Genomic DNA, 27,712 nt, shown 5'->3' on the forward strand with positions numbered 1-27,712 from the left:
TTTTTTGTATTATAATTAATTTTATATTTTAATAAATTTTTAAAAATTAAAAAATATAAATCTAAAAAAATATAAAAGAAATGGCGACTCATTAAATACTAAAAAATCACCTAAAATATATAACGACATATAATAAGATAAATTTAGCAACTCATAAATTTCGTGACCCTACAAAAAATGTCGCTAAAAGAATTTTTCCCATTTTAGCGACATAAATATATAGCGACCCTAAACGAAAATGTCGCTAATAAATTTTTAACTACTTTTTCGTAAAGTGTCGCTAAATCAATGAGTCGCTTTAAGTAAATTGCTGAATATGTCGCTAAATGAGAAAATGAGTCGCTAAAAACACATAAATATGCGACTCTTATAATTTGTCGCTAAAACACGAATGCGTCGCTAATTTGGAGATACTAAAAAAGAATCACTAAAAATATATGGGTCGCTAAAAGGAGACTCACATAATTCATCGCTAAAACATCATGCGTCGCTAAAACTACATGAGTCGCTATTCAAAATCTATTTTTAGCGACATAAATATTTTGCGATAGTTTATGAACAAGTCGCTAAAAAAATTTTAGCGACAATATTTTAAAGAGTCGCTATTTTATGCGTCGCTATAAGTTCATTGTTTTATGCGTCGCTAAAAATTAAATGTGCGTCGATAAAAATGTTAATAGGCGACTGTTATGATACGTCACCCGTTGTCTTACATATTTAGCGACAGGATATTTGACGACTCCGTCGAATGCGTCGCTGTTTATTTAGTGCCACGCAGTACTTGCGTCGTGTATCAGCTCGATTCTAGTAGTGAGTTCTTTCGCAAATGTAATCAATATCATCAAGATATCAAACAAGCAGTTAATGAGTTTAAGAAAGATATGATTAAGTCAAAATATAGCCAAATCAGGCATCATTGAGACAAAATCCATGGTCATGATCAAGGAAGATGCTGTCGATCGTATGGTCGAGGTAGAAAAAGATGTTCTAAAAACAAACTCATGCCTGATTGAGTTTGATGTGATGGACTTTATAGTCAAAACTAGTAATTTTGATGATCTTATAACTAATATTAATTTTTCCATTATTAATTTTTTAAACAAAATAAAAAAAGAAGAAGAAGCTAAACTAGGGCCTATATCTGACAGGAAAGCATAGAGGCTTGGATTATTACTAACTAAATTGTTTTTTATTATTATAAAGATAAAATAAACAGGAATATTCAAATATTCAGTAATATTATAAGTATTAAAATATTTATTAAATTTATTTATTATATAATACATGTTAAAATATTATTGATTAGTATATTTATATAATTTAAATAAATAAATAAAAAATCAATTTGGCAATAATTATTTGTTTTGAGGAATTGAAGATTATTTTTATCTTTATTATGCATTATTCATTTAAAATAGAATTTGTTTTATTATTAGGCATTGAAAGAAGAAGAAAGGGATCCATATCCAATCACATTTAAAACTTTAATGTGGAAATTTTATTTTAAAATCTCTTCAAATCTTTATAATCTCATCATTTTTTTGTAATTTTATTTTTCCAGCAAGTTTTATTTTTGTCCCTGTTTTTCTATTTATCTAAATTCGTACTATTTTCTTTAAGTGGTCATTTTAATTTCATTTTATCAAATCCTATTTCTTTAGGTATTCGAAAGAGGTGTTAAATTGTTTTTTTCTTTGCAATTTTAATATGTACAATTGTTTGATATTAATCAAATTTTTGCACAATAATCTATCTATTTTTTTATTTTAATTTCCTCAAAAATACTTTAATTTTTTAGATGGTACGTCCACAGCATTCAAAGACATGGTGCTGGAAAAAAGATACCTAACACTTTGCTAATTCGAAGTTAACTTTCTTCAATAATTTAAAAAGAAAGATTTTTATCTTATTTTATTTTATTTTGTCCATTTCTGTTATTGGTATGCAACGGGGTGCTAATTATTATCAACTATTGAAAGCTGAAGCATAATGGCCTTAAACAATGCAATTAGGATCATGTCAAATGGGGCCTGGATCCCCAGCCTTTTCTGTGAAGTCCAGCCGCACCGCCACTGCACCGACAGTGTGAAGACTGCACAGCCACCACTTTTGACACCACTGCACCGACAGCCACTATTTTTGACAATGGCCATTGCTGCACCGAAAATGGATTGTTCTACAATTGTGGGCTCTGCAGAGGCTGTTGAAGATTGTGGCCATGCAACCAACCTTGTAAGCCTATAACTAGGCTCCATCCCGTTGTATGCAAACCAAGCCAAGTGAGCAAGCTCAATATTATCCCAAGTGAGGAATATTGAGAGAAAACTCCGAGAGAGAGAGTGTATAAGTTCCAGAGAGAGCTTGAGAGAAGAGTGAGCAATTCCAGAGAGAATTGGAGAGTGTAGGGAGAGATTCCACGTGAGAATCCAAGAGAGAAGTTTTTGTATTTTTGTATTCTATTTCCAAGAGACTAATAGAATTCTTTTTATTTTTCTTCTCATATTTCTTCTCTAAAGTGGTAAGAGAACCACAACAAGTGGTATCAGAGCTCCAGGTCGAGAGCTTGGGTTCAAAATTTGAAGAAACAGAGCCACTGTTCTTCAGGTTGGTGTTTCGAAACGTTGCTCAAATAATTAATTTGACAATACCAGGTGACCGTACACGACGAGACGAGAACAACGAAGTTCGCCGGAGAGAAAGACACCGTCTCACGCGCCCGCACGCGCCGCCTGAAGTTTTCTGCACCAAGTCACGCGCCTCACGCGCCGCACGCGCTGTCTGGAGGTTGAAGACGACCACGTCAGCAGACACGCCAGCACAACCTGCCACGTCATCTGCCACGCCAGCCGACACGTTGTCAGCCACGCCAGCCGACACGTCATCTGCCACGTGTTGACACGTCAGCACAACCTGCCACGTCATCTGCCACGCCAGCCGACACGTCGTCAGCCACGTCAGCCGACACATCATCTGCCACGTGTTGCCACGTCAGCACAATCTGCCACGTCAGCAATATTTTATATAATTACGGAACAGCCCCTGAACTATTGGAAATTACAGATTGACCCCTGAAGTTTCTGTATTTGCAGGTTGACCCAGAAAGTTTGTGAAATTACAGTTTTGCCTCAAAATTTCTGGTAATTATATTTTGACCCCGGAAGAGTCAAGTCCACCATTTTCGGCCGTTCCGGACGCAACGGTTAACTCTGTTTTGCCAAACTCAGCTCCATTTTTGGTCAAGCCATAATGTCAATGGAAGAATCATCTTCAGGAGCTATGGTTAAGCTCACTGCCACAAATTATACACTTTGGAGACCTCGGATGAAAGATCTCCTCAATTGTAAGGATCTGTTTGATCCTATAGAAGCTAAAGGAGAAAACCCCGATCCCAGCAAAGTAGCAGAATGGAAGAAATTAAACAAGAAAACGATCGGTCAGATCAGGCAATGGATCGATCACAGTGTCTTCCATCATGTAGCGAAGGAAACGGATGCATATGCCCTCTGGACAAAATTGGAGGACATGTACCAGGCCAAGACTGCTCGGAACAAAGCCCTGTTGCTTAAGCGATTGGTAAATCTAAAATTACAGAGTGGAACTTCTGTAGCCGAGCATACCAGTGAGTTCCAAAGCTTGGTAAATCAACTATCTGCTGTGGATTACCAACTAGGGGATGAGGATCAGGCCCTCCTACTTCTAAGCTCTCTTCCAGACAGTTGGGAGACATTGGTAGTCTCTCTCAGTAATTCGGCCCCAAATGGCAAACTTATTATGTCTATGGTTAAGGATGCCATATTTAATGAAGAGGCCAAGAGAAAAGATATTGGCATGGATCAGTCACATGCCCTTGTCACAGAGAGAGGAAGACAGCAAAGAGGTAGTCGAGATAGGGGGAGAGGCAGGAGCAAGAGCAGAGGCAGATCTACAGACGGCAGAAAATCATCATATAAGTGCTATCATTGTGGCCTGGAGGGTCACATGAAGAAGAACTGCAGAAAGTTGTTGAGAGAGCAGAGACTCCAAGGTAATCAGCCGAAGAAGGATGGAGAGACACTAGTCACTGTTACAGGCGAAGTGGCGCTCTGCTCCACCGAAGAAGAGACATGCCTTCATACATCAACCCAAGATGTTGAGTGGGTAGTCGATACTGCAGCATCCTACCATGTCACTCCACACAGAGATTTCTTTAAAACGTACAAAGCAGGAGACTTTGGTACGGTAAAGATGGGAAATTCCAGTTTCGCAAAGATTATGGGAACTGGTGATATTCAGATAAAAACGAATGTTGGTTGTACAATCACTTTGAAGGATGTCCGTCATGTTCCAGATCTTCGGCTTAATCTACTTTCGTGAGCAGCCTTAGACAAGCAAGGCTATGACAACTACTTCAGCAAAGGCACATGGAAAATGACGAAAGGTGCCATAGTTGTCGCCCGAGGACATATTTGTGGAATGCTGTACAAGACTCATGTGAAGATATGTGCAGATAGCCTCAATATTGCAGAAGGAGAGGCATCTCAAAATCTGTGGCACCAGAGACTCGGTCACATGAGTGAAAAAGGATTGTCCACTTTGGCAAGGAAGAAGCTTATCACTGTTTGCAAGGATGCTGCACTAGATCCTTGTAATCACTGCTTGTTTGGTAAGCAACATAGAGTCTCCTTCAGTTCCTCTGCATCGAGAAGATCAGAGTTGCTTAGTCTGGTGCACTCTGATGTTTGTGGTCCCATGGAGGTGGAATCATTAGGTGGCAACAAGTATTTCCTGACCTTCATTGATGATGCTTCTTGGAAGGTGTGGGTATATTTCTTGAAGACTAAGGACCAGGTATTTGATTACTTCAAACTGTTTCATACCATGGTAGAGCGTGAAACAGGAAAGAAGCTGAAATGTCTCCGCTCAGATAATGGAGGCAAGTATACTTCCAAGGAGTTCGATGCCTACTGCAGAAGACACGGCATTCGACATGAGAAGACGGTCCCACGCACCCCACAACATAATGGAATAGCCGAAAGAATGAACCGAACCATTATGGAAAAGGTCAGAAGTATGATCAGTATGGCTAAGCTGCCAAAGCCATTCTGGGGAGAAGCTGTTCGTGCCGCCTGCTATTTAATCAACAGATCACCGTCAGTACCGTTGAATTTTGAAATTCCGGAGAAAATGTGGTCGGGTAAGATTCCCTCCTACTCTCATTTAAGAGTGTTTGGTTGTTTAGCTTATGTACATGTATCCAAGGAGCTCAAACAGAAGCTCGATGCAAGATCTACTCCATGCATCTTTATAGGATATGGAGATGAAGAATTCGGATACAGGTTATGGGACCCGAAAACAAAGAAGGTTATTAGAAGCAGGGATGTAGTATTCCATGAAAACCAGACAATGGAAGACATTGAAAAGCTCAGAATGTCTCCTAATTGTAGTTCTAGTGCCGAGAATTTTTGTCCTAATCCAGCACCAACACAAATAGCCACAGAGGATAATGAGGTGCATGAAGATATACCAGAAGCAGACCAGGAGGAAGAAGGGGATATTGAGCAGGGGGAGACTCAATCCTCTCAAGCAGCTGTAGGGCCATCACAGCGGTCAGATGATGGTACATCTCCTGAAACCAGTGGTTTACAAGTTCGGAGATCTGAGCAAGGCCGAATTCCATCAAAGAGATTTCCAGAATCTGAGTATATTCTGCTTACTGAAGAGGGGAGCAAGAGAGTTTCCAGGAAGCTGTTTCTCATCAAGAGAAGGAAAAGTGGCTGCAAGCAATGCAAGATGAGATGGAATCCTTGCAGAAAAATCATACTTATGAGTTGGTTGAGCTTCCAACAGGAAAAAAGGCACTAAAGAATAAATGGGTGTTCAAGCTCAAGAAAGATGGCAGCAGAAAGGTGGTGAAACACAAAGCCCGATTGGTGGTCAAAGGATTTCTTCAGAAGAAAGGAATTGACTTTGATGAGATTTTTTCACCAGTGGTAAAAATGACTTCAATTCGAGTCATTTTTGGTTTAGTAGCAAGTCTAAACCTAGAGCTTGAACAGATGGATGTGAAGACAGCATTTCTTCATGGTGATTTACATGAAGAAATCTACATGGAGCAGCCAGAAGGATTTGAGGTTTCAGGGAAAGAAAACCTCGTATGCAAGCTAAAGAAGAGCTTGTATGGCCTCAAACAAGCACCAAGACAATGGTATAAGAAGTTTGACTCGTTTATGGTGAGTCAAGATTATAAAAGGACTGCAGCAGACCAGTGTGTTTATATTCAAAAATTTTCAGATGGAAACTTCATTGCACTTTTATTATATGTGGACGACATGTTGATCGTTGGACAAGATGCAATGAAGATTAGTCAGCTGAAGAAAGAATTGTCTAAGTCTTTTGATATGAAAGACTTAGGACCAGCTCAACAAATTTTGGGAATGCAAATAATCCGAGACAGGAAGAATATAAGGTTATGGCTATCTCAAGAGAAGTATATTGAACGGGTGATAAAGAGATTCAACATGGATAAAGCCAAACCGGTCAGCATTCCACTTGCAAATCATTTCAAGTTGAGTAAGAGATTGTGCCCCTCATCCAAAGAAGAGATAGAGGAGATGGCTTCAGTACCATATTCTTCAGCGGTAGGAAGTCTGATGTATGCAATGGTGTGTACCAGACCAGATATTGCTCATGCAGTAGGTGTTGTGAGCAGATTTCTTTCAAATCCTGGAAAGAAACACTGGGAAGCAGTCAAATGGATTCTCAGGTATCTTAAAGGTACATCGAAGCTGTGCTTGTGCTACGGGGGAGGTGACCCAATCTTAGAAGGCTATACAGATGCAGATATGGCCGGAGACCCTGATAATAGAAAGTCTACATCAGGTTATCTCTACACTTTTGCAGGGGGAGCTGTGTCATGGCAGTCAAGATTGCAGAAGTGTGTTGCTTTATCCACTACTGAAGCAGAGTACATTGCCGCAGCGGAAGCGGGTAAGGAAATGTTGTGGTTAAAACGTTTTCTCACAGAATTGGGCATCAAGCAAGAAGACTACAAGATACATTGTGATAACCAAAGTGCCATGGATTTGAGCAAAAACTCAATGTATCATTCCCGTACAAAGCACATTGACATCCGCTATCATTGGATACGCGAAGTAATAGATCAACAGTTGCTGAAACTGATGAAGATCCACACAAAAGAGAATCCAGCAGATATGCTAACAAAAGTTGTTGCTCAAGAGAAGCTGAAGCTATGCAGAGACATAGCTGGAATAGATGGCAGATGACCATCAGTTTTAAATGCGGCTGGAGGGGGAGAATTGTGAAGTCCAGCCGCACCGCCACTGCACCGACAGTGCGAAGACTGTACAGCCACCACTTTTGACACCACTGCACCGACAGCCACCATTTTTGACAATGGCCATTGCTGCACCGAAAATGGATTGTTCTACAATTGGGGGCTCTGTAGAGGCTGTTGAAGATTGTGGCCATGCAACCGACCTTGTAAGCCTATAAATAGGCTCCATCCCGTTGTATGCAAACCAAGCCAAGTGAGCAAGCTCAATATTATCCCAAGTGAGGAATATTGAGAGAAAACTCCGAGAGAGAGAGTGTATAAGTTCCAGAGAGAGCTTGAGAGAAGAGTGAGCAATTCCAGAGAGAATTGGAGAGTGTAGGGAGAGATTCCACGTGAGAATCCAAGAGAGAAGTTTTTGTATTTTTGTATTCTATTTCCAAGAGAGTAATAGAATTCTTTTTATTTTTCTTCTCATATTTCTTCTCTAAAGTGGTCAGAGAACCATAACATTTTCTTGATATACAAGCAGAGGATCCTAATTCTGTTAGATGCTGTCGATAGTTTTTCACATATTGGTTGTTTCAATCTTGATTTTAGTTTGAGTGAAATATATATATACATATATATATAGTACAGAATTTTATACGGTCATAATCCATACCGTATAATTTGGTTCAGGTGACAAATAATACTACAATATGTTAATTGTGACATATGTCCATTTGGTACATGAAATCATGGACAATAATAAAACTGCTACTTAATCATTAATCAATCATAGAGCAGAGAAGGTAGCCTTGGGGTCAATATGACCTCCAATGGTGTTGCCTTTGGGGATGGTCATCCCTGGGCTTTCACCCATATCAACCAGTTTATCAGAGAGACTCATTTCCAAGTTGTATCCATGAAGTAGCCAAGCCAGTGCAAGGTGTAGGACAAGGAGAGCAAATGAAATTCCGCAGCATGATCTTCTTACCAGAACCAAATGGTATGTACTCAAAAGTCTGACCTCTTAACATCCAAATGGGCATGCTCTGTGAGGAACCTCTCCTGTTGGAATTCTATCCTTGCCGGAACACGGAAGTGTTGTGGTTCTCTGACCACTTTAGAGAAGAAATATGAGAAGAAAAATAAAAAGAATTCTATTACTCTCTTGGAAATAGAATACAAAACACAAACTTCTCTCTCTCAGATTCTCACGTGGAATCTCTCTGTTTACTATCAAACTCTCTCCTGGAGTTTCAGCTCTTCTCTCAAGCTCTCTCTGGAGTCTTAGTCACTTTCTCTCAACACTCCTCACTTGGGTGATATTGAAGTTGCTCGGCTTGGATGAAAAACCACGGCGATGGAGCCTATTTATAGGCTCAAAATGTCGGTGCATGTCCACCATTTTCAACATCTTCTGACAGTTGCAGCAACAAGTTGGTTTTTCGGTGTTAAATGCAGTAACCATTGTAAAAAATGGTGAGCTTATGGTAGTGAGGCTGAGTTCACACTGTCAGTGCAGTGGTGCGTCTGGACTTCACAGGAAGCCGGCTATAGTACGGTCTTCCATGGCTCCGGGAGGTTCTGAAAGTGGCGAAGCAGGATATAATCATAGAGTTTCCTTTACAATGGCCTCTGAGTAGAGCAAGTTCTTTATGTCTGACTGGTTCGCTTGGCAGCGCTTTCCTACATGAATGTCAAGCTCATCTTGTGCCTTTTTTAGCTTTTGGGGGTTGTTCAATAGCAGAGAGATTGCCCATGTAAGAGTAATCAATGTGGTATCATTGCCTCCCAAGATAAGGCTCTGCAAATAAACATTTATTTGCATATAATTTTCTTTTTTGCTTTCTACAGCATAGTATATTTGTGTGGTATAAGATTTTAAGACATGTAATCATATAATCCATATCTGACCCGTACCTTGATTGTTGCTTGGCTTAGGTGATCAACCACAGTGTAGTTAATGAACTTTTTGCTCCACAACCAAAAAATAACCATCATATATATATATATTCCATGTGATGATAAATTCCCTTTAGCTTTTTATGGTTAGGCAAGTTTTAATGTGTCAAAACCTTACCAAACAATAGGCTTCAATGACGGTATTGACTTCATGAACAGACAAGCTTTCCTTCATCTATGACCGACAGCATAACATGGATGAAGTCCATCTCTTTCTCTTCAGTGCTTCCTCTGAGCTCTGGCGGTGCTCATCCACCCACTTCCCTAACACAGTCCAGCTCTCTTGCCGTCTTCTTCGTCTCCCTAACATACCCTTTAACAACATCCAACCAACCAAGAAAAGGAACTGTGTCTGAAGCCATAAACATCCCAGCTAGGTAGGATAAACATCGTAAGGCCTCTTGACACTGCCTCGACTCCTAATCATCACTGCGGGTACCGAAATAGCGTTTTCCAGCAAGCATCCTCACTCTAATATTCATTGCCAAATCCCCAAACTTTTCCTTCATCTCCATCAAAACCTGTCCACCATGTTCAATGCATTGCTCATACAACTCCTTCATGAAACAGTTGGTTTCTTAATCTCGGATTTGCTGGAGTAACTCAATCTGGTGATTCAAGAGTAGTTGGACCGTGGCTAGCTTCGTCATGTCACACCAATATGGACCATAAGGTAACGTGCCTAACATGGCATGGTCATATCCCACGAGCTCCACAGCTAAGGATTTGGGTCCTGTGAGGAAGACTTTGTCATTGGTATTGAAACATTCTACGGCTACTTGCCAACTACTGACCACAAGTGCTCGACGGATTCCTATTCGAATTGAGAAAGCTGCCCGCACTCATTAGCCATGGCTCCAGGAACTCTGTGAAACAGCTTGTTTGCTCCAAGGAAATGAAGGTGACTGATTAAAGGCCATGTTATTTTTGGCACCGGTGGTCTTCTGCCATTGTTTTTCTTGCTCTCTTTGAGTTTGTAAAGTATAACCAAGAAGCTGAAGATAGCAACATGTAGCCCACAAATGGTGATTTCTCGAGGTTGAATAGAGAAATACTCCATTATTCCCATGGGATTTGGCAATTTGGAGAAAATGGATTGGCATGGAATAACCATTTGACTACCTAGCAAGTACCGTGTTCTATTTCATTTCTTTAATTAAATGGATAGATTGAAAGTAAAAGAATTAGCCATATTAAGTTACCATCTAATCCTAAAAGCTCCCAGAGATCTCTGTGCTGCCATTATTAGCCATATTAAGTTACCGGAGATCTCTGTGCTGCCATTGTTAGCCATATAAAGTTACCATCTAATCATAAAAGCTCAATTGTTAGCCATATTAAGTGACCATCTAATCCTAAAAGCTCAAACCCATAGTAAATGGACCCAGCCAAGTATACACATGACTTACTATCAAGTCAGACAGAGAACCACCAGCACCTCTCAGAGGTTAGATATTGAGGTGGGATATAACTGAAGCATCTTATGGAAACATGCATTCTAATTCGTATTTTTCAAATTTACAAACCAATGACATTAAATGGCTTTCTTCAAAAAGGCAATCATAGGTCAAAAATGCTAGTTAGTTTTTAGTTAATTAGGAACTATAGAAAACTGAATATTTTATCAAATAATTGGTCCGGTCATATTAATGCTGTTGTCCATACTTCAAATCAATTAGTATTGAATTCATATTCATACAAATTCCACATTGTATCTAGAATCTATTGTCCAAAACAGCCTATGTTATTAAGCCATGGAAAGGGTTATTGCATTTCCAGTATCTTTGATATTAAAGACCACCTCGTGATTTATTAGTGGGCTTTATTTTTTCCTTTTTTTTTTTTTTTTTTTTTTTTGGGTTATGAAATGTGATAAACTGATATAATTGTGATCCACTGTTATTGATGCTATTTGTTTCATTTTCAGTTGTAAACTCTATTCAAGCAGGTTACAATATTTCAAAGATATCTATATATGAAGTTACAGACGTGGTGATCAATTGGACCTTTGATTAATTAACATCTCTTTTTTTTGATTGACCTCCTACTTTCTTTTTCTTTAATCTACAGGAGGGTTAGTGTGAGCTTATCCATGCGGTTATGCACTCTTCGAATAGGAATCCATTTTCTGAAAGATCCTGGCTTTCGTGCTTTGGTGGGTCTCCGAGATCCTTTCGATGACCTATGTTGTGTTATTCTAGAATTATGTACAAGATATTTACATGGAGTATTCTAGAGAGATTCCAATCTACATAAGTCTAGGTTGCTCTTGAATCTTCTAGAATCTTCCGGATTCCTCTTGTATCTTCATGGAGAGTGTAGAGTCTTCCGGTTCTTTGGATGAGCCATCAACAAATTACAAAAACATGGGAAACAAATGAAAGGGTCACATGTGTGTAAACTACAGGAACTCTTCCCATCCAAAATAAGTTTCTTTAATAATTTGTGTTAAACTTTCATCAATGATTGAAGAATAACGACTTTTCTCATTTGTTCCCTTTTTTTGTAAAAGGTGTGCTAATTATCATAAACGATTAAGACAGTGTTCATGAAAACAAATACTTGTTAATGGCCTTAATTGCAACAATTTAATGGAAAGGTAAATTCCAAAAACAACATCCAATTCATTTCTTGTCATGCTTCAACATGGCAAATGCAGATTGACGACCATACCTTGCTCTAAACTGGGTACAAAAGAGGTGAATCAAATGGTGTGCTGACGAAAAATGAAGAATTCAACATGGTGAGGAAAATTAAGATGCTTCAATAAAGAAACGCCTTCAATCTTTCATATTGAGAACCTTGGAATATGAAAATTATGCACCTTTTTTATGGATTTCTCTACACAAAAAGAGCAGAATATTTGGTGTAGTTTGACCTTTATTATGCCAATTAAAACAAAATTCAATATAAAATTATAATCTCAGCTAAACAAATTAGGCACAGATATGCTAAAAAAATCAAATTGACCCAGGAACAAAAAAAAAAAAAAAAGAGAAAAAGCAATTTCTACTTCGGATGCAGAAGTGAATTGAAAAATACAAATTGAGTAAACAGCATTAAAAATCCATCTCCAATAAGTTTTTGTCACTCAGGACTCGGACTCCTCAACAAAAGCTTCCATACGAAGAAGAACAAACCCAACAGCAACACCAACTAGAACAAGCCCATTGATAATTGCAGCAATCCTGAAAATCTCACCCGCAGCATTACAAGTTGAAGAAAGAGCACCCCCACTTGTTCCTTTTCCCTTTGATGGAGATCTCAAAGAGCTCACAACCTTTGCAAATGATTCCTCAGTGCATACTGGAACTCCCAGAGCAGCTACACTGTTGTGGGCTTTAAGCCCACCAAAGGAGTTCATTCCTGATATGTAATGCACTTTCTTGGTGGTCCTTCTCTTGGAACTGGCAACACCAGCAGCAGTAGTAAATGTTGCAGGAGAGACTGTAACAGATGAGGCTGTTGCCATTGTTTTCTGAAAACACAAAAAAACTGTCATCAGATTTAGATAATATGAATCCAAAAACAAAAACAAAACCCAGTTGGTGAAAATTGAAGATGAGAAAAATTAGACCTTGTTTTGGTTTTGTGGAGTGTTTGAATTATAATCTTCCTGAGGCTTTTTTTTTTTTTTTTCCTTATTATTATTTATGGAAATACAAAGATGATAGGTAGTAAGCAAACATGGAACTTTGTATGGGGAGGGATGGAAAGAAATGGATAAGGTGAGAAGGGAATGGTTGGTTCAGAAGCAGATTACATGAGGGTTTTTTTTTTTTTTTTTTTTTTTGGGTATGAGGAATATGGTGCAACTTTTAATGATGGCCACGGAAAAATAAGACTCTAAAGGATGCCAACAGAGCTTGACCACTTGCTTTAAGCCACTCTTTGGTTAATCTAATATTAACTTTTAAACGTGACTATTGTCTGTGGATGTTTATTTTTTGAGGAATGCATTAAGATGTGTTTGATGTTGCATAATCAGTGAGATTAGAGGCAGAATAATATTAGTGGGTCCTGGTCCAATCGCTGTTTACCCCCACCATCCTGTATTGATTTCAATAAAAAGAATAGGATGCCAAATTTTGTTATTATGTTCATTCTTCTCTTCTATTTTCAAATTTGTTGTTTTTTCATATTTCAGGCGAAAATATATATACTATTATTTGCATATATAATAGGATAATGCATATTTCAACAAAAACAATAAAAAATAAAAAATAGTATAATGCATATGACAACCATTTTTTTTTTCTTAAAATATATAATAGTGCATAATTTGGTAAAGTGTTTGTAATATTACTCTTTTTAAAAGTTAGAAGCAATATTACGAAACAATTAAAATCTGTATTTCATGTCAAAACAATATAAAATGAGACATAAAGTTCAATAAAAAATGAGAATTCCACAAGACCAGCAAGTCGTTGTAGTATAGTGGTGAGTATTCCCGCCTGTCACGCGGGCGACCCGGGTTCGATCCCCGGCAACGGCGTGTTATTTTTACGCGACTTCAAATGAAAAAACACTCAAACGGCTGCGATTATAGTATTACCGCATCATACTCACAGTGAAGGCGCAAATGTAAATCATTTCATAATTTTGTATGGCTGAGTTCTATATTTTTTTTTTTCTTCTTTTTTAACTTATGAATTCAAATTCAAATAACTGGGAAACTTCTAAAAAAAGGCTATGACTTCAAAATTTGAATAGAAAGAGCAGCTATAAATCATCAAATATATAAATATATATATATATATATACATACATATATATTCGTCTACAACATGAAAAATTCTATAGAATTATGACTGACTAGACCAAGTTAAAAACAAGTTAAAATATACTGATGCTAAAAAAATAATAATAAAAAAAAAAACAACCTGAGAAAGTACTTTCGAGAAACAATCAAGCAATATAGAGAATAAATATATATAAGAAGACCCCAGATTACCCACCCAAAAATATGTGCTATTAGGATCAAATCGATCAGTCCAATTTCCATATCAACTAATGCACAATATATTTACAACCCTATCCAAGACGCAAAAAAGAAAAAATTTGTATCGAAAACCCCTAAACAAGAAATAGAGGGAGAGAAAAAAAAAAAAAAAATAGAGTTCTGCTAAGTCATCCTGACAATTTTATGAAAGACTAAACAACCTCTAGATTCCACATAACCAATCAGATCACTACCTGAAAAGGAAATTCATACAGTTTTAGACATCTGAAATTTGATAACCATTTAGTTTCTAATCAGTTTAATGTGGCTGACAGTATGCTGTTGGTGTGGGTGTGTGTGTGGGTGATGGTGATGATGCTGGTGATGGTGATGGTGATGGTGCTGGTGCTGGTGCTGGTGCTGGTTCATATATCCGGCTTCTTCAGCAACACGAAATACTGTAACCTTAAGCACAATATCCCTCATCTTGAGCAACTCGAAGACACAAACATCTCCTTCCCCTAAATGATTCTCCAGTGAAAATTCATACCAACCCTGGCTCAGTTTAGCTCTACCACCTCTATAAAGGCATCGGACAGACCACTGTCTCCCATCGGAAGTCTGGAGTTTGATAAATCCTGAAACCCCATTCAAGTTCTTCTCAGCAAAGCAGGATGGCAAATACTGCACAAGCAAAGGAAGTACACATTAAACCATGTAATCATATATAGAGCAGCCATGTACACCAGAAGATATTGAACAGCTCACCATTATACACCCCCTGTATAGATAGGATGGTCGCAGGACAACCCTGCAGAAAGGGTTAGCTGGCTCAAATGCTTTGGCTGCATTAATAGCCCTTTCTCTTTCTTCAGCCGTCACAGTTCTCTTACGAGCAGAAGCACTTTCATAAAATCTAAATCGCATTTCTACATCTTCTTCATGTGGAACGGAAGACTCCTCATCATCTGCACTATCATAGAATTAATATGACAAATTTCAATTAGAGCATCACAAGATGAAATGCAATAAAAATTTAAAAAGCTTACCAGCATCCATTTTCCGCTTTTTCCGTATGGATTTTTTAATTTTCTGTATATTTGCTTCTGAATTATGGAATTTGACTTCATCCACAGACCTTTTGAGCTCCATGACGTTAAACTGAACACCTATATCTCGAGTAGATTGATTTCCTGCCTGTAAACTGCCAGCAACCTTACCTGGATGCATATTCCCTTCATTGCCCCAGCTTATGCAGTTTTTTTGTTTAGATCCATTAAACAAATTCTGCAGTGATGGAGGATTGAAACCTTTTCCCTGTGTCAGGTGATCTGAACAGTCTGCAAAAAGCTTATGTTTTAAAGAGCCAGAAGGCACATAGGAACCCAAGATTTCAACATTGTCTTCATCTTCCATTTCTTCAAATACTTGATATCGGTTGCGATAAACAGCTTCAGGACTACTAAGAGCATTCGATTGGTAGTTGATCTCAGAAGTGTTTAAGTTATATATAAAAACACTGAAAGTTGAATTCCCTTCATATCGGAATACTAAGAAGTACCCAACACGGATAGCATAACGTTCAACAAATCCATGCCAACCATCATGAAACCAATACTTGTTGTCAACTCTTTTCAACCCTACACGCCAAACATGACCATCAGGGACATTGAGAGTAGCAATAGTAGAAAGTTCATCTCTGAATTTCTTGACAAAACTTTCAGGGATCCTCTGCAATTACATTAATCGGTAAGATCCTTAGTGGGCTTCAAATGCATAGCACGTAAAGAATTTGCATAGCAGAATGTGAACAATGCACTCTTTGCTAACCCAAAACCTTATGCAATAGCATCCAAATATATATATATATATATATAATAAGTTCACATGAAATTGCACCCAAGCATAAAAATGATGAGTTATTTCAGTACCAATAAGCAATAAAAGCAGCTATCATTAACATAGAAGGATTAGATAATGAACAATATGGAAATCAACAAGCTAAAAATATAGATTGTCCCTCAGTCCCTATACCATCTTAAATGTCATCAGTCAACAACAAAATCCAGTAAGCGATTGAGAAACTATAAATATGAAGAAAACTGAAATTATATTTGTAACTGGTGTGTAGTGAATCAAAAACCAAATTTATAAAGTTGACATGAAAATAAAGATTGAAATCCTCAAAATATCTTGCATACTACCAGCGGACGACTAATTTACAACAAAATATATCACCCATCATTTTGCAAATTTAAGTACCACCTTAACTTGCAGCACAAGTAGTTTTTAGAAACATTTCCAAAGCATCAACTTTTACCTCCAAACTTACATACAATAGGTTTCTATTAATACATTTTCTGTTCCAAATAACCTGGGAAATATCTTTTGTTCCCAAGATTGCTTTATAATCAAAACCCAAATTAATTAATAACTTTTCTTTAACGAATGCAGCCCGTGATGTTTAGAAGATTTCCAATGTAAACAATACTAAAGACGTCAAATTTTGAAACTTTGCAGATATGCATGCTGCCAGGATTAAGCATACGCAAATGTAAAAAAACCAAAATTTTCTTTCCTGCCATATAATGTTACAACTAGAGACAGGCAATAAAATTACTATACATGGCAGAACACATTATCTATTTACTGAGAATCCATGTGAAATATGCAAAAACTAGTAATCTTAAGCAGTTAAGTTGAGTGGGCTGTTGAATTTCAAGTTTTCAACAATCAAAGAACAAACCCATTTGATTAACTGGTACAGAAATTATGACAAATTTATCATGGACCAACTGTTTCAAAGCGTCGAATTAATTTCCAATCAAAACCTATTGTATTCATTACCCATTAAATTTGTCAAAATTCCTACCCTTAAACAAAAAGAATCATGCACTGCATCTACATATACAATCAGGAAATATAAAGCCTTAACCTCAGAATAATCTTATTCTTTGATGAAATTAGTCCTCTCCACGCAAATGTAGCAAACGGAAATTTAAGCTCTGATGCATTTTGATCTTTCAGTTATTAATGCCACGAACACCAAACCAGTTTACTTAACCAATTATTCTGCTGATATAAGATTATTCCCAACTTAAAAAACAAAAAAAAGCACAAAAGAAGAACATGAAACTGCAAATTCCTTGTCCTTATCGCTTATCCAGCTATCTAAGCGACCAACCAAAATTCTGGGTTTTCACTAAAAACGGACTGATCACAAAAATTGAGGCCGAAATCCAAGAATTACAATCACCCTTTTCATTATTTTATCTGGGTTTATCAAATTTGCAAACCAAAAACAAGCTCTGACGTTTCTGTTTAAAAAAAAAAATATATATATATATATATATACTCAAAAAGGAAATAACTCGAAGGCCATGAAACTTGAAAAAACTTACACAACAAAAGAGACGGAATTTTCAATCAACCATCCAGATATCTCAGAAGCAATTTTCATTTTCTCATACACTAAATTGGGGTATAAACTCTAATAACAAACAAGCAATTAAAGTAAACAAAATCCATTAAAACCCACATATAGAAAAAGAATAAGAGAGAGAGAGTACCAGCTGTTTCGTTTGGATGGTGGAGGAGAGAACCAGCTTGTGAAAATAAGGGCGTGGCATTCTTTTATCGGTTTTTTTCTTCTTTTTCTTTTTTTTTGGGTGGTTGTTTTTTTTCCCCCCTCGAAACCGAACGAAAATTAAAACCCCCCAAAAAAAAATAATAATAATAATCAGAGGAAAAACATTGAATTACGGGAAGAAATGGGTATGTGGGTCTGTGAGAGTAGGTCAGGTGGAGGTTGAGGTGGTGGTGGTGGGGGTTGAAGGAGGAAGATGAGAGAGGAAAGGGGGGGGATTGTGTGTTTGTTTGCGCGGTTTTGGGGTTTCAGATCCACTCCTTCTCTTCCACTGCTTCGCACTTTGCAGAGTCAAACACCGTTTTTATGTTTGTTTTTTTCTTTTTTCTTCAGAATCCCAACCCTTGTTTTAAAACTTGTTTTCTCTCTTCCTCTCCTCCCCCACTTGACCTAAAAAGGCGAACGAGTCGGCACCGGGTCATTGTCACTCGCCTGAGTCCACTCTCTCTCTCTCTCTCTCTCTCTATTTCTCTCTCTCTCTCTCTCTCTCACTCACTTGTTTCCTTTTTTTTGCTCTCTTTTTGTTTTTTTAACATTTCTTTTCTGATTTCACTCCCCCCAACTATAGAATCATTTGCCCCAAAAAAAACAAAACAACACAAAACAAATTCACCATTTTATTATGATGATTCTATTGTTATATTTTGGTTTGAAGCCAACCTTTTTGAAGGGAAAGTAGCTTAATTATTTTTGTTTTCAATTGAAAAATAATATTACAATTTTCTTAAAAAAATGCATATATTACCATTTTAATATGATGATTCAATTGTTATATTTTATTTAATCCAATTTAAAACAAATGTTTGGAGCCACCTTTTTTGATTAATTTGTTTTCAATCGAAAATATATTACAATTTTTACTTAAATTTTAATATTATTTTGAAAGTTAAAATAAAATGTCAAAAGATTCACACAAATAAAATTGAAATTGTAGAACAAAAAGAGTACAGTAAGAAAAATATTATTTGTTATCATTAGATGATGGAGCATTTTTAAAATTCATGTGTGATTTGACAATTTAATTGCTTGTTGAAAAAAATCACTTTCTAATTTTATGTTTAGAATATATAAATTTATAAAAAAGAAACTTATAGTATGAAAATCATTATATAATTACATACATCCAATTAACATTTGTTATCTCAATTTAAATTCTATTTATATTCATCACCATGATTATAACAAGTAGCAAAATTTAGCATAGTAGAGATGGCTAAATGTACATTTTAAATTTTATTCATCTTAAATTATAAGGGGAAAAAAAGGATTTTAAATTTTATATCTCATTAGTGTTTGATTTCATTATGTAATAACTCAAAACTCAAAAATATTCAAAAAAGAAAATATTTATATATCTATTAAAAGCTTGTAATTATTATAATCTTTAATATATCGGGTGGACCATAAACAAATATATATCATATTAAAAGCTTGTTCTTATGTTACTGTTCCACTTGAAGTTGCGGGATTAAAAGGTATTCAATCTTATTGAAAAAAAAAATTATTAGGCATCATTTGCAAAATTGTCAAAATTTGGGGGAAATTGATGAGAATTATTTTTTATATTGTTCGGCTAGTATTAGAAAGATTAACACTTACAAGCAATTAAATTAATTTCTATTGTAAAATTGAGAATAAAATTAATTTTTTAAAAAATAATATTAATTTCCTAAAAAATTTCATAATGATACACTTTTGGTAAAAAAAAAAACTCACTTAAAATTAATTTTTAAAAAAATAATATTAGTTTCCTAAAAAATTTCATAATGATACATTTTTGGTAAAAAGAAAACTCACTTTTTGCTTTCCTGCCTATTTGAGAATTAGTAATAAATTTAAAATTCTCATTAAATTTTTCCTTTCCATATGGGCGCTTAACGAAAATATTACTGGATGTTAATTTGAACCTTGGGGCAAAAAAGAGAGAATAAATTAATTTTTTTTTCTAAAAACTATTATTTTCTTATACAATGATTCAACTTCAAATTTCTCTTTCTCAAATAATAATAATAAAAAGAATATTATGTTCAAAATTAACCAATCAAATAAAATTAGAAAATATCTTTTTATAATGAGTACAAATGGCAATAACTAATAAGTTTTGAGTTCAATCTTTTTGGGTTAATAGTTCTGAGTTTCATCGCATAGGTTTAAAAGAAATTCCAATTCCAATTTAACATATGTCCCAAAAAAATGTAATAAATATTTTACAAACGCCCAATTTTGTGAATAGGCATCAAGTTATATTATATTTATTTAATTTTATTGGATTTATAGAATTGTGAAAGTTGACAATAGAGAGAAGGTTAATGATTTATAGAAGGAAAAAAAATAATAATAATTTAGTTTAATGAGTCAACTCACATTGGCAAAGAAAGAAGTAAAATCGGAACTCAATGAGATTTTAGGAACAGCGTGTCAAAGAGCCAGAGAAGACCCAACTGACCCCAACAATTCTCAACTTAGAGATCCTATGGCTTTATTCCATTCTTCAAGGACAAGATTTTAAATGCAGCGAAAAAAAAATATATATATATTTAATTTTGCTATTGAGCAATAATTAACCTATGAACACGTGTCAAATCAGGGAAGGTAGTTGAGGGACCACATCCCACTAATATTGTAGAAGCATATGCACTGTTCACAGAGCAATTGTTAAAATGAAGACAGACACAAATGTGCCAAAAACCAGTTGGACTTTGCCATTAAAGTTAAACATCACTTTGGCTCTTCTCCATAACCACTATGGCGCTTCTTTTTCTTTTTTGGGGACTTCTTTTGCTTTTTTTTTTTTTTAATCTTTCTTTTTCTTTTTTTGACATGGGTATTTCAACTAGAATCATTGTTCAGAAAAATAGAATTTTTTTTTTTTTTTTTTACCTCTCTCGTTTAATTCTAAGCAAAAACTAATAAACAATAAAAGAAGAAGAAGAACACCTTATGTAACAACATGTTCCAAAAGATATTCGACATTTTGAAATTTTGATCGAGTTTGACTAATTGAATTGTTTGTGGATTTTAAATTTGAATCTTTATATGGTCAGTGTTTTTATTTGATCGATATATGATTGTGTATTGCACATTAATACTAGTTTATAAATTGGTGATACGTCAAATTCTGAATTACGGATAAAAAATTATGGTTTTATAAAATCTTAAACATCAGTATTATATCAATTCTAAATAAGTTTGAATTTTTATCTGTTGGTGATCCAAAGCTCTATAGATACAAAGAAAATTGTGCCTTCATTAAAGCAATTATAAAAACACCCAATAAATTTCAAAAACCTCTGCAGACCCGTATGACCCGGTGTGCCGCCCGTGACCCATTTCCTTCACAAATCAAGTCACCACCGATTGATCTCTTTTTGGCTACTAACTACCACATGTACCTGGCCACTGGCAAGCCCACTCTAGGTGACCAAGTTGGCCAAATTTACAACCAAATCGTCGACAAACACACCAAGAGCTATCGCATTTGGTGTTTTTTAGCCAGTTGACCGTTTCAGATCGACCCATAATCCTTTCCCCCCACTGAATCCGTTCCATGCTCAATTTGTCAAAATTCCTCCTGGTTTGAAAGAACTATCAACAAGAAGTTTGACTGAGTTTTGCAATGAGTTTTTCAACCATCGGTGACATTTTTGAACCAAGGTGAAGTTAGATTCTTATTACTCATTCTACAGCTTTTCTATTGATATAAAGTTTGTAAATTTTAGATATTGTTCGATAAATTTTTAATTTTTAAGTCAATTAATTAAATATCAGATAAAATTGGATTGTGTTTGAAAAAAAAATTAATCAAATTGGATCAAGGTGAGGTCAGTATAATTAGATATTAATAGGATTCATTTGAATGTTCAATTTCATAAAATTAGCATTCAGGTGAAAAATCTCAATTTTGAATACCGAATCCTAAAGATTAGATATAATCGAATCGCTCGTATTCAATTTATGTAATTTTATAGTTGTATAAATTATTTTAAGACACTTGGTACATACCAATACCTTTAATTTATGAAAAATATTTTATTATATTACAAATATCCATATTGAGCTAAGAGATAATCCTGCAAAAGAGTAAGAATGAGCATCAGCAATATTTATAAGTGATTATACTTTTAAATAATTTTGGAAATGTTAATACAATATATATGGTTTAGATATTTTATGATATATTGTTTGATTTAAATATTTATTTTATGCATATATAAATATTTGCTTTTATATATAAATGTTATAATTTTATATGAATTTTAACAAGACTTTAAATGGTTTTAGATTCTGATGAGTTCATAGTAAACTTGTAGATCATGATATTTAAATATCTTGTATTTGAAATGAGGTTTTAATCATTTTGGAATATAATTGATTTTGAGAAAGATAATTGAAATTATATATTTTTAAGTATATTTAAGTGTTTATATTTTTCAAGTATTTAAAAATGGTTTATGGTAATATATAATTCAATGTTGGTACTTATATGTTGGCAAAAAAAAAAAAAAAAAAAAGATGATTTAGAATTTTCAAAATATTTAATAAATGTTTGGATTTGTATATTTAAATTATGCCTTAATGTACAATATTGCTTAGAATAGTAAGATCTTACAAATATTGTTTTATAGATATTGTACTATTATTTTTAATTGATGTACCATATAGTATCAATATTTCGATTCAATATTATATTATAACGTGCAGGTTTGCCATGATACTTGTAGTACGCTAAGGTCATAAGATTAAGTTCATCCCACATGTTCATTACTATTACGATATCTTTCATACACTATGGTTCATGAGATGAGTTCATCTCATATATCTATATTGTCACAACTCCTTTAAAACGCTAATAGGGTGTTTGGGTAGTAGTAAAGTTAGTAGGAATCTAAAATTTCCTAGAAAAGTAAAATTTTATCCTATTTGGATAATTTTTAAGAGAAGAAATTTGTGCGTTCTAGTGGAAAATAAATCTCGTAATTTGGGAAACTGATAGGAAAAGTGTATTCTACTAAAAAGGTGTGATTCTAAAATTCTTTGAGAAATTAATATTACGTATTTTTTTAAATACAATTTTATCCTTTAGTTTTAATGTATATATTTATTTAATTTTTTGTAAGTCCTATTTTTCTCTATAATTAACCAAACACTGTAAAAAAAATCCCAAAAACACTCATTTTCAAAAAACTGATTCCCAAGAATCAGTTTCTTCAATACTTTCCATTTTACAAAACACCCCATAAGTGTCAAGAGGTGGGTTTATCTCACTTTTTTTTTTTTTTTTTTTTACCATCTGGTGGTGCTCTGGAACATCGTACACCACTTGGCAATGCTAGATACATTATATAGTACATTGTTTATATTTCTGAATACTTTATCGGTTTTTTTGATATTTATGGTTTTATTACAATTTCATAATTATTTTGTATAATTATGTTTTATTTTATGCTTGGTATGTATATCATAATTGATCTAATTTATAACATTTTTAATGGATATTAATTTGTACTATTTGAACATTAATTTTATGATATTGATTTGTGATACAAATTTGCATTTTGTGTAATGATTTTTAAACTAGAAATCTTTCAAAACAGTAGAACGGGGATCTTGTTACAGAAATAAATTATTATTTTTTTATTGTATTATACCACATACTGAGATATCTTTATCGCATGTTTTTTATTTGTTTTTAAATCTATTTTCCTATATCCATGCAGTTAGTTAATAGTCTACTTCGCACATCACTTGTTTAGTATTTTTTACAACAGCAGCAATATTTATCTTTCCCCTGTTATCTTTATTTTTTCTAAACTTATTTGTAACAGTTGTATTTTTTAAATTTTACAAATACTTTTAGAACGCTCTGATATAAATATTGGGTATGATAGCAACCTTATTATATATGTGTAGATATAGCCTATAATGTGACGAACTGTAATTGTGAAACATAGTATAGATTTGCACGCTGTTGTAACTCTATTTTTATATATTAAGATATTATTTGATATTGCATGTATTATTTGTCCACAATAACTCTATTTTTATATATTAAGATATTATTTGATATTGCATGTATTATTTGTCCACAATTTAGGTGTGGTTTCATTGAGTATTCCCTAATAATTATCCAATAAAACTTCACTAAGCAAAACCATCTAGAAGATCCTCAGAGGTTCCAGGGAGGAACCTGTCACATTAGTAACATTACCTCCTTCATTCACATGTTAGTGAAGGTGATCTGTTTGTATGCTATTCAAGATTGTTTCCATACCCGATTCCAAGTTTAAAATGCTGATTTTTTCAAAAGATAAAATGATCACACAATTTTTGGTGCTTCAGTGTCATGTATTTCAGATTCTTAATTTATTTGGTATTAACTCATTGGGGTATACCTTTCTCCTTAGAGTAACCAAAAAAAAAAAAAAAAAAGAAAAAAATTCCTCAAGATGCTCAATAATTCGAAAAAATATGTATCTGGTCACCAAAAATGTTATATATTTAGATGTTAGATATATAGAGAAGGGAGTGTACTGGTATAAATACAGATAGAGTACAAGATTTAAAAGTGGCTGTTTCAATTGAGAAGAAAAAAACAGAACAGAGATTTTTAAACGAGCTCCAAAATGAAAGTTTAATGACATGACAGAAACATTAAGCATCACAACTCGCAAGATCATACCATTAAAATGTTTCACCTCCCTGGTCCAGTCCGAATGCTATGCACCTTCATTTCTTTTCTACCCACCAGCTCGAATATGCAACGATCACCCAGCTCAAGTTTGTTATCATTCATAAAATGAAGCCAACCTCGACAAATAGAATGTCTACCCCGGGCAACAACAAGAGTCACCACCCATGATTCTCCTTTTTGATTACGCAGGACGACCTCAACTGTCTTCTTAAAAGGAAGGTGTTCCTTAGAAAAGGATGAGGGGATGTACTGGAAGAATATCATGGATTAGCAAATTAAAATTCCAAAAATTGAAATACATATGGATATGAGAGAGAGAGAGAGAGAGAGAGACCAAAGCCTGCGTAATAGTTAATTAAGCGATAAAAAGTAGAGCAAATAATTTCTCAACATTATGTCACCATCTTATTTTTTCTTTTGCACATGGTCTTAAGACTTGTATGCTTTACCATACTTGATAGTTCATAACTTGTTAGGCTATATATATATATATATATATAATTTTGCTATAGTGAGTGATTTTGCCCACCTTATGGCTGGGGACGTCCGTTTTATTACACGCTATCATGGTGATAAGAGCCCACTACAGCAAGGCTGTATATATATATATATATATATAGACACAAACATATCGATTGTAAGTTGTAACTGCTTATGGATATACAGAGGGTTGAGTTCCAAGTTTCGATTCTCCTTAAAATGATGACCAAGAATATACCAAACAAATTAAAAGACTAAAACATAGTAAAAGGTTAGCTTGCGTACCACTTGATATCTTCCTTGCACAGAATATGTAAAATAAGGATATTTGGACCTAAAAGATTCAGCTGCTTTCCAGTCAATAGCCATGTCTTCTTTAGACAGATCATGAACACGATGGTCATCATCCTCTTCAGTCTTTATTTCCTTACCTTTTCCATCTATAAACCCATTTGGCTTATTGGACTGACAACTTATAAGGGATTTGCCTGCTCCACAGATAAAGTAGCATACGCATAAACTAAAAGGATCCAACGGCAAAATTAATATAGTAACCAAGGGAAGACCTAAAAAGCAATAAAACATCGAATTTATGACATCAAAGATTGTTAGAGTTGGTGATCCGAATTCTTATTAATCCGATTCAAAATGCTCATGGTGCAATGCGTTTGGTGAAATTTACTTTGTAGAATTTTTTAGGACTCTGTGGTGGTAGTGGAGATCTCGACCCCTCAACCCCCAAAAAAAGAAAATAATAAGACAAACTGCAATCATATAAATGTTAATTGTGCAACTTGTGACATAAGCAAATATATGGATGCATACCTGAATCATCTTCACAAGACTTTGAGAGATGATGATTGGCGGTAGGAAGGGGATATTTTCTTGGTCTACCCCGAGGCCTTTTAACGGTAGTGGAGGCAGAATTTTGATGTGTTTTGAAATGAGGCACATTGGTAGAATCCTGGGGCCTTTTACTGCTAGTGGGGGGAGATTGGTGGTCTGTTCTAGTACGACGCACATTCATTCTCTCACATCCGTTCATCTCAAATATTTGGATACTGAAACACATATTTCCCTCGTATGAAATTCGTAAAAACTCATCTTTACCTAAGGAGTTATCTTTTAGAAACTGTTGCCAGCCATCCTCTATATATATACCTTTCCACGTATTGCTTACTTTAGCAGTCCGTGAACATCCTGAACAAGCTTTTAATGTTGCTTTATCAGATAATTCATTTGAAATATGCTTCAAGAACTCTGACGGAAGCAGCTACAAGATCAAGCAAAAGGAGAAGAGAAAATGAAATTTTCAGGGTCATGTAACTGGTGGAATACAGGGTTTAGCTTGCAATAAACACAAAAACAGAAAGGCATGTCAATGTCTTCTAACCATTTTCATTAAAGAAAAAAAAAAATGTAAACAGATAACAAATGTTAAGTATTGACCCAAAAAAAAAAAAAAAGTGACCAAAAATGATTGTTCAGAATTCAAAAAGTGGGTCAAAAAACATAATAGAAAAGAGTCACAGAAACATTGTTAATCTGTTGGGCAAGGAAATAGATATATCATGCATTTCTGAGCTTGTAAAATTATCTGGGCTAAAAATTGCTGTAAATGAAGTTGAATTTTTTTTTTTTTTTTCAATTTCTTACAACTAAAACCCAAAAGAAGACAAAAAATTTCTCTTTTTTTTTTTTTTTTTTCTTCTTCCTCTATTAATCTTCTCTCAGCTTTCTCAGAATCCAAATAATAGCACTTCATAAGCACTGCACAGAACAATCACAAAAAGCAAGCACTTCCATTATGAAAAACACTCGGATCTTGCTTATAATAAACAAGTTTAGACTACGGAAGCTAAATAAAAAAAATAAAAAAGAAAGTCTCAGATACAGATATGAGAAAAGGCCTGCAAATTAAACCAAAGAAAACAGAGAAAAATATATTACCAAACGCTCATTCGATTTCTTAGAAAACACAATAGTACAGAAGCTAGGCCTGTTGTCTTCCTCTAGAATCTCCTTCTCTTTGTTACCATTTTCCATTTTCCTTTTCGCCATTTTTCACAATCTGGGTTTCGGGTTTCTTTGAAACTGAGATAGCCTACAGAGAACTTTTTTTAGTTTTTTTTTTTTTTTTTTTTTTTGTCACTTCCTAGAAACACAGAAAAAAACAAAGCAGAGAGAGAGAAAAGCGTTGCTTTCCCAGAACCTCTCGTCACTGTTCCAGTGGGGTTGAAGGACTAGTTTACTGGGTTTTGCATGAAAAATTTAAGTGGGTCCGACTTTTGAAAAAATGGGTTCGATCATAATTGCCAACTGACATTCACCAAAATTAAAAAATGATGATAATTTCCAACTGAGAAAAAAAATATATTATTTCTACCAAAAAACGAAATAAATAAATAAATAAAGAGTGTTGCTTTTTACACTATCCATCGTTTTACAGTGCATTTTTGTGTGAAATTACTAAAAACTCTTTATTTTTCGCTTTTAAATGTTCTAATACATGCTTTCTCTTATCTTTAGATGATGAAAGTGTTGAAGTTCGTCGGATGGCTAAAGGAAATTGATCTCCACCGTTCATCTTGGTCTAAATTGCTGAAATTCATGTACAGCATAATCTCTTACTCGATATCATGTTAAACAGAGAGCATGTATTGGAAATACGGTTAGAAAATTCTTTGTCGTTCTTCTTGATTTTCAACACGAAAACCTATCTACTTCTGACTA

The 27,712-nt window shown here is 34.7% G+C and overlaps 3 protein-coding genes and 1 non-coding gene across 4 annotated transcripts; 1 reads left to right on the plus strand and 3 right to left on the minus strand.

Annotated features, from left to right (window-relative positions):
• Positions 1–12,214: 12,214 nt before the first annotated feature.
• LOC107435557 (uncharacterized) lies at positions 12,215–12,934 on the minus strand. The gene is made up of 2 exons (XM_016047191.4): positions 12,798–12,934; positions 12,215–12,698 (listed from the first exon to the last, which is right to left on the minus strand). The coding sequence occupies exon 2, from the start codon at positions 12,690–12,692 to the stop codon at positions 12,312–12,314; it is 381 nt and encodes a 126-aa protein (XP_015902677.3). The 5' UTR covers positions 12,693–12,698; positions 12,798–12,934; the 3' UTR covers positions 12,215–12,311.
• LOC107411209 (B3 domain-containing transcription factor VRN1) lies at positions 12,798–18,306 on the minus strand. Its single transcript, XM_016018754.3, has 4 exons — positions 17,732–18,306; positions 15,212–15,893; positions 14,931–15,130; positions 12,798–14,846 (listed from the first exon to the last, which is right to left on the minus strand). Exons 1-4 carry the CDS (start codon positions 17,789–17,791, stop codon positions 14,466–14,468), a joined length of 1,323 nt encoding a protein of 440 aa, XP_015874240.2. The 5' UTR covers positions 17,792–18,306; the 3' UTR covers positions 12,798–14,465.
• TRNAD-GUC (transfer RNA aspartic acid (anticodon GUC)) lies at positions 13,644–13,715 on the plus strand. Its single transcript has one exon. It is a non-coding gene; the product is annotated as a tRNA-Asp (tRNA).
• A 5,977-nt stretch (positions 18,307–24,283) lies between the features above and the next one.
• Positions 24,284–27,181, minus strand: LOC107411231 (B3 domain-containing protein At5g18090). Its single transcript, XM_048480837.2, has 4 exons — positions 26,930–27,181; positions 25,805–26,252; positions 25,265–25,467; positions 24,284–24,748 (listed from the first exon to the last, which is right to left on the minus strand). Exons 1-4 carry the CDS (start codon positions 27,038–27,040, stop codon positions 24,500–24,502), a joined length of 1,011 nt encoding a protein of 336 aa, XP_048336794.1. The 5' UTR covers positions 27,041–27,181; the 3' UTR covers positions 24,284–24,499.
• Between the last annotated feature and the right edge of the window lie 531 nt (positions 27,182–27,712).

Source organism: Ziziphus jujuba, chromosome 9 (genome assembly GCF_031755915.1).
Source record: "Ziziphus jujuba cultivar Dongzao chromosome 9, ASM3175591v1".
In the NCBI taxonomy this organism is placed as follows: domain Eukaryota; kingdom Viridiplantae; phylum Streptophyta; class Magnoliopsida; order Rosales; family Rhamnaceae; genus Ziziphus; species Ziziphus jujuba.

Bases quoted from the DNA above. Each gene is read 5' to 3' on its own strand.
- LOC107411209 (XM_016018754.3), bottom strand. From the start codon at position 17,791: ATGCCACGCCCTTATTTTCACAAGCTGGTTCTCTCCTCCACCATCCAA. The intron at 15,894-17,731 runs GTACTCTCTCTC...ATGTAATTGCAG, and splicing joins CCATCCAAACGAAACAGCTG to AGGATCCCTGAAAGTTTTGT. The intron at 14,847-14,930 runs GTGAGCTGTTCA...TTGCTTGTGCAG, and splicing joins TATACAGGGGGTGTATAATG to TATTTGCCATCCTGCTTTGC.
- LOC107411231 (XM_048480837.2), bottom strand. From the start codon at position 27,040: ATGGCGAAAAGGAAAATGGAAAATGGTAACAAAGAGAAGGAGATTCTA. The intron at 26,253-26,929 runs GTAATATATTTT...TTGATCTTGTAG, and splicing joins AGAAATCGAATGAGCGTTTG to CTGCTTCCGTCAGAGTTCTT. The intron at 24,749-25,264 runs GTACGCAAGCTA...ATATTCTTCCAG, and splicing joins TGCAAGGAAGATATCAAGTG to TACATCCCCTCATCCTTTTC.
- LOC107435557 (XM_016047191.4), bottom strand. From the start codon at position 12,692: ATGGCAACAGCCTCATCTGTTACAGTCTCTCCTGCAACATTTACTACT.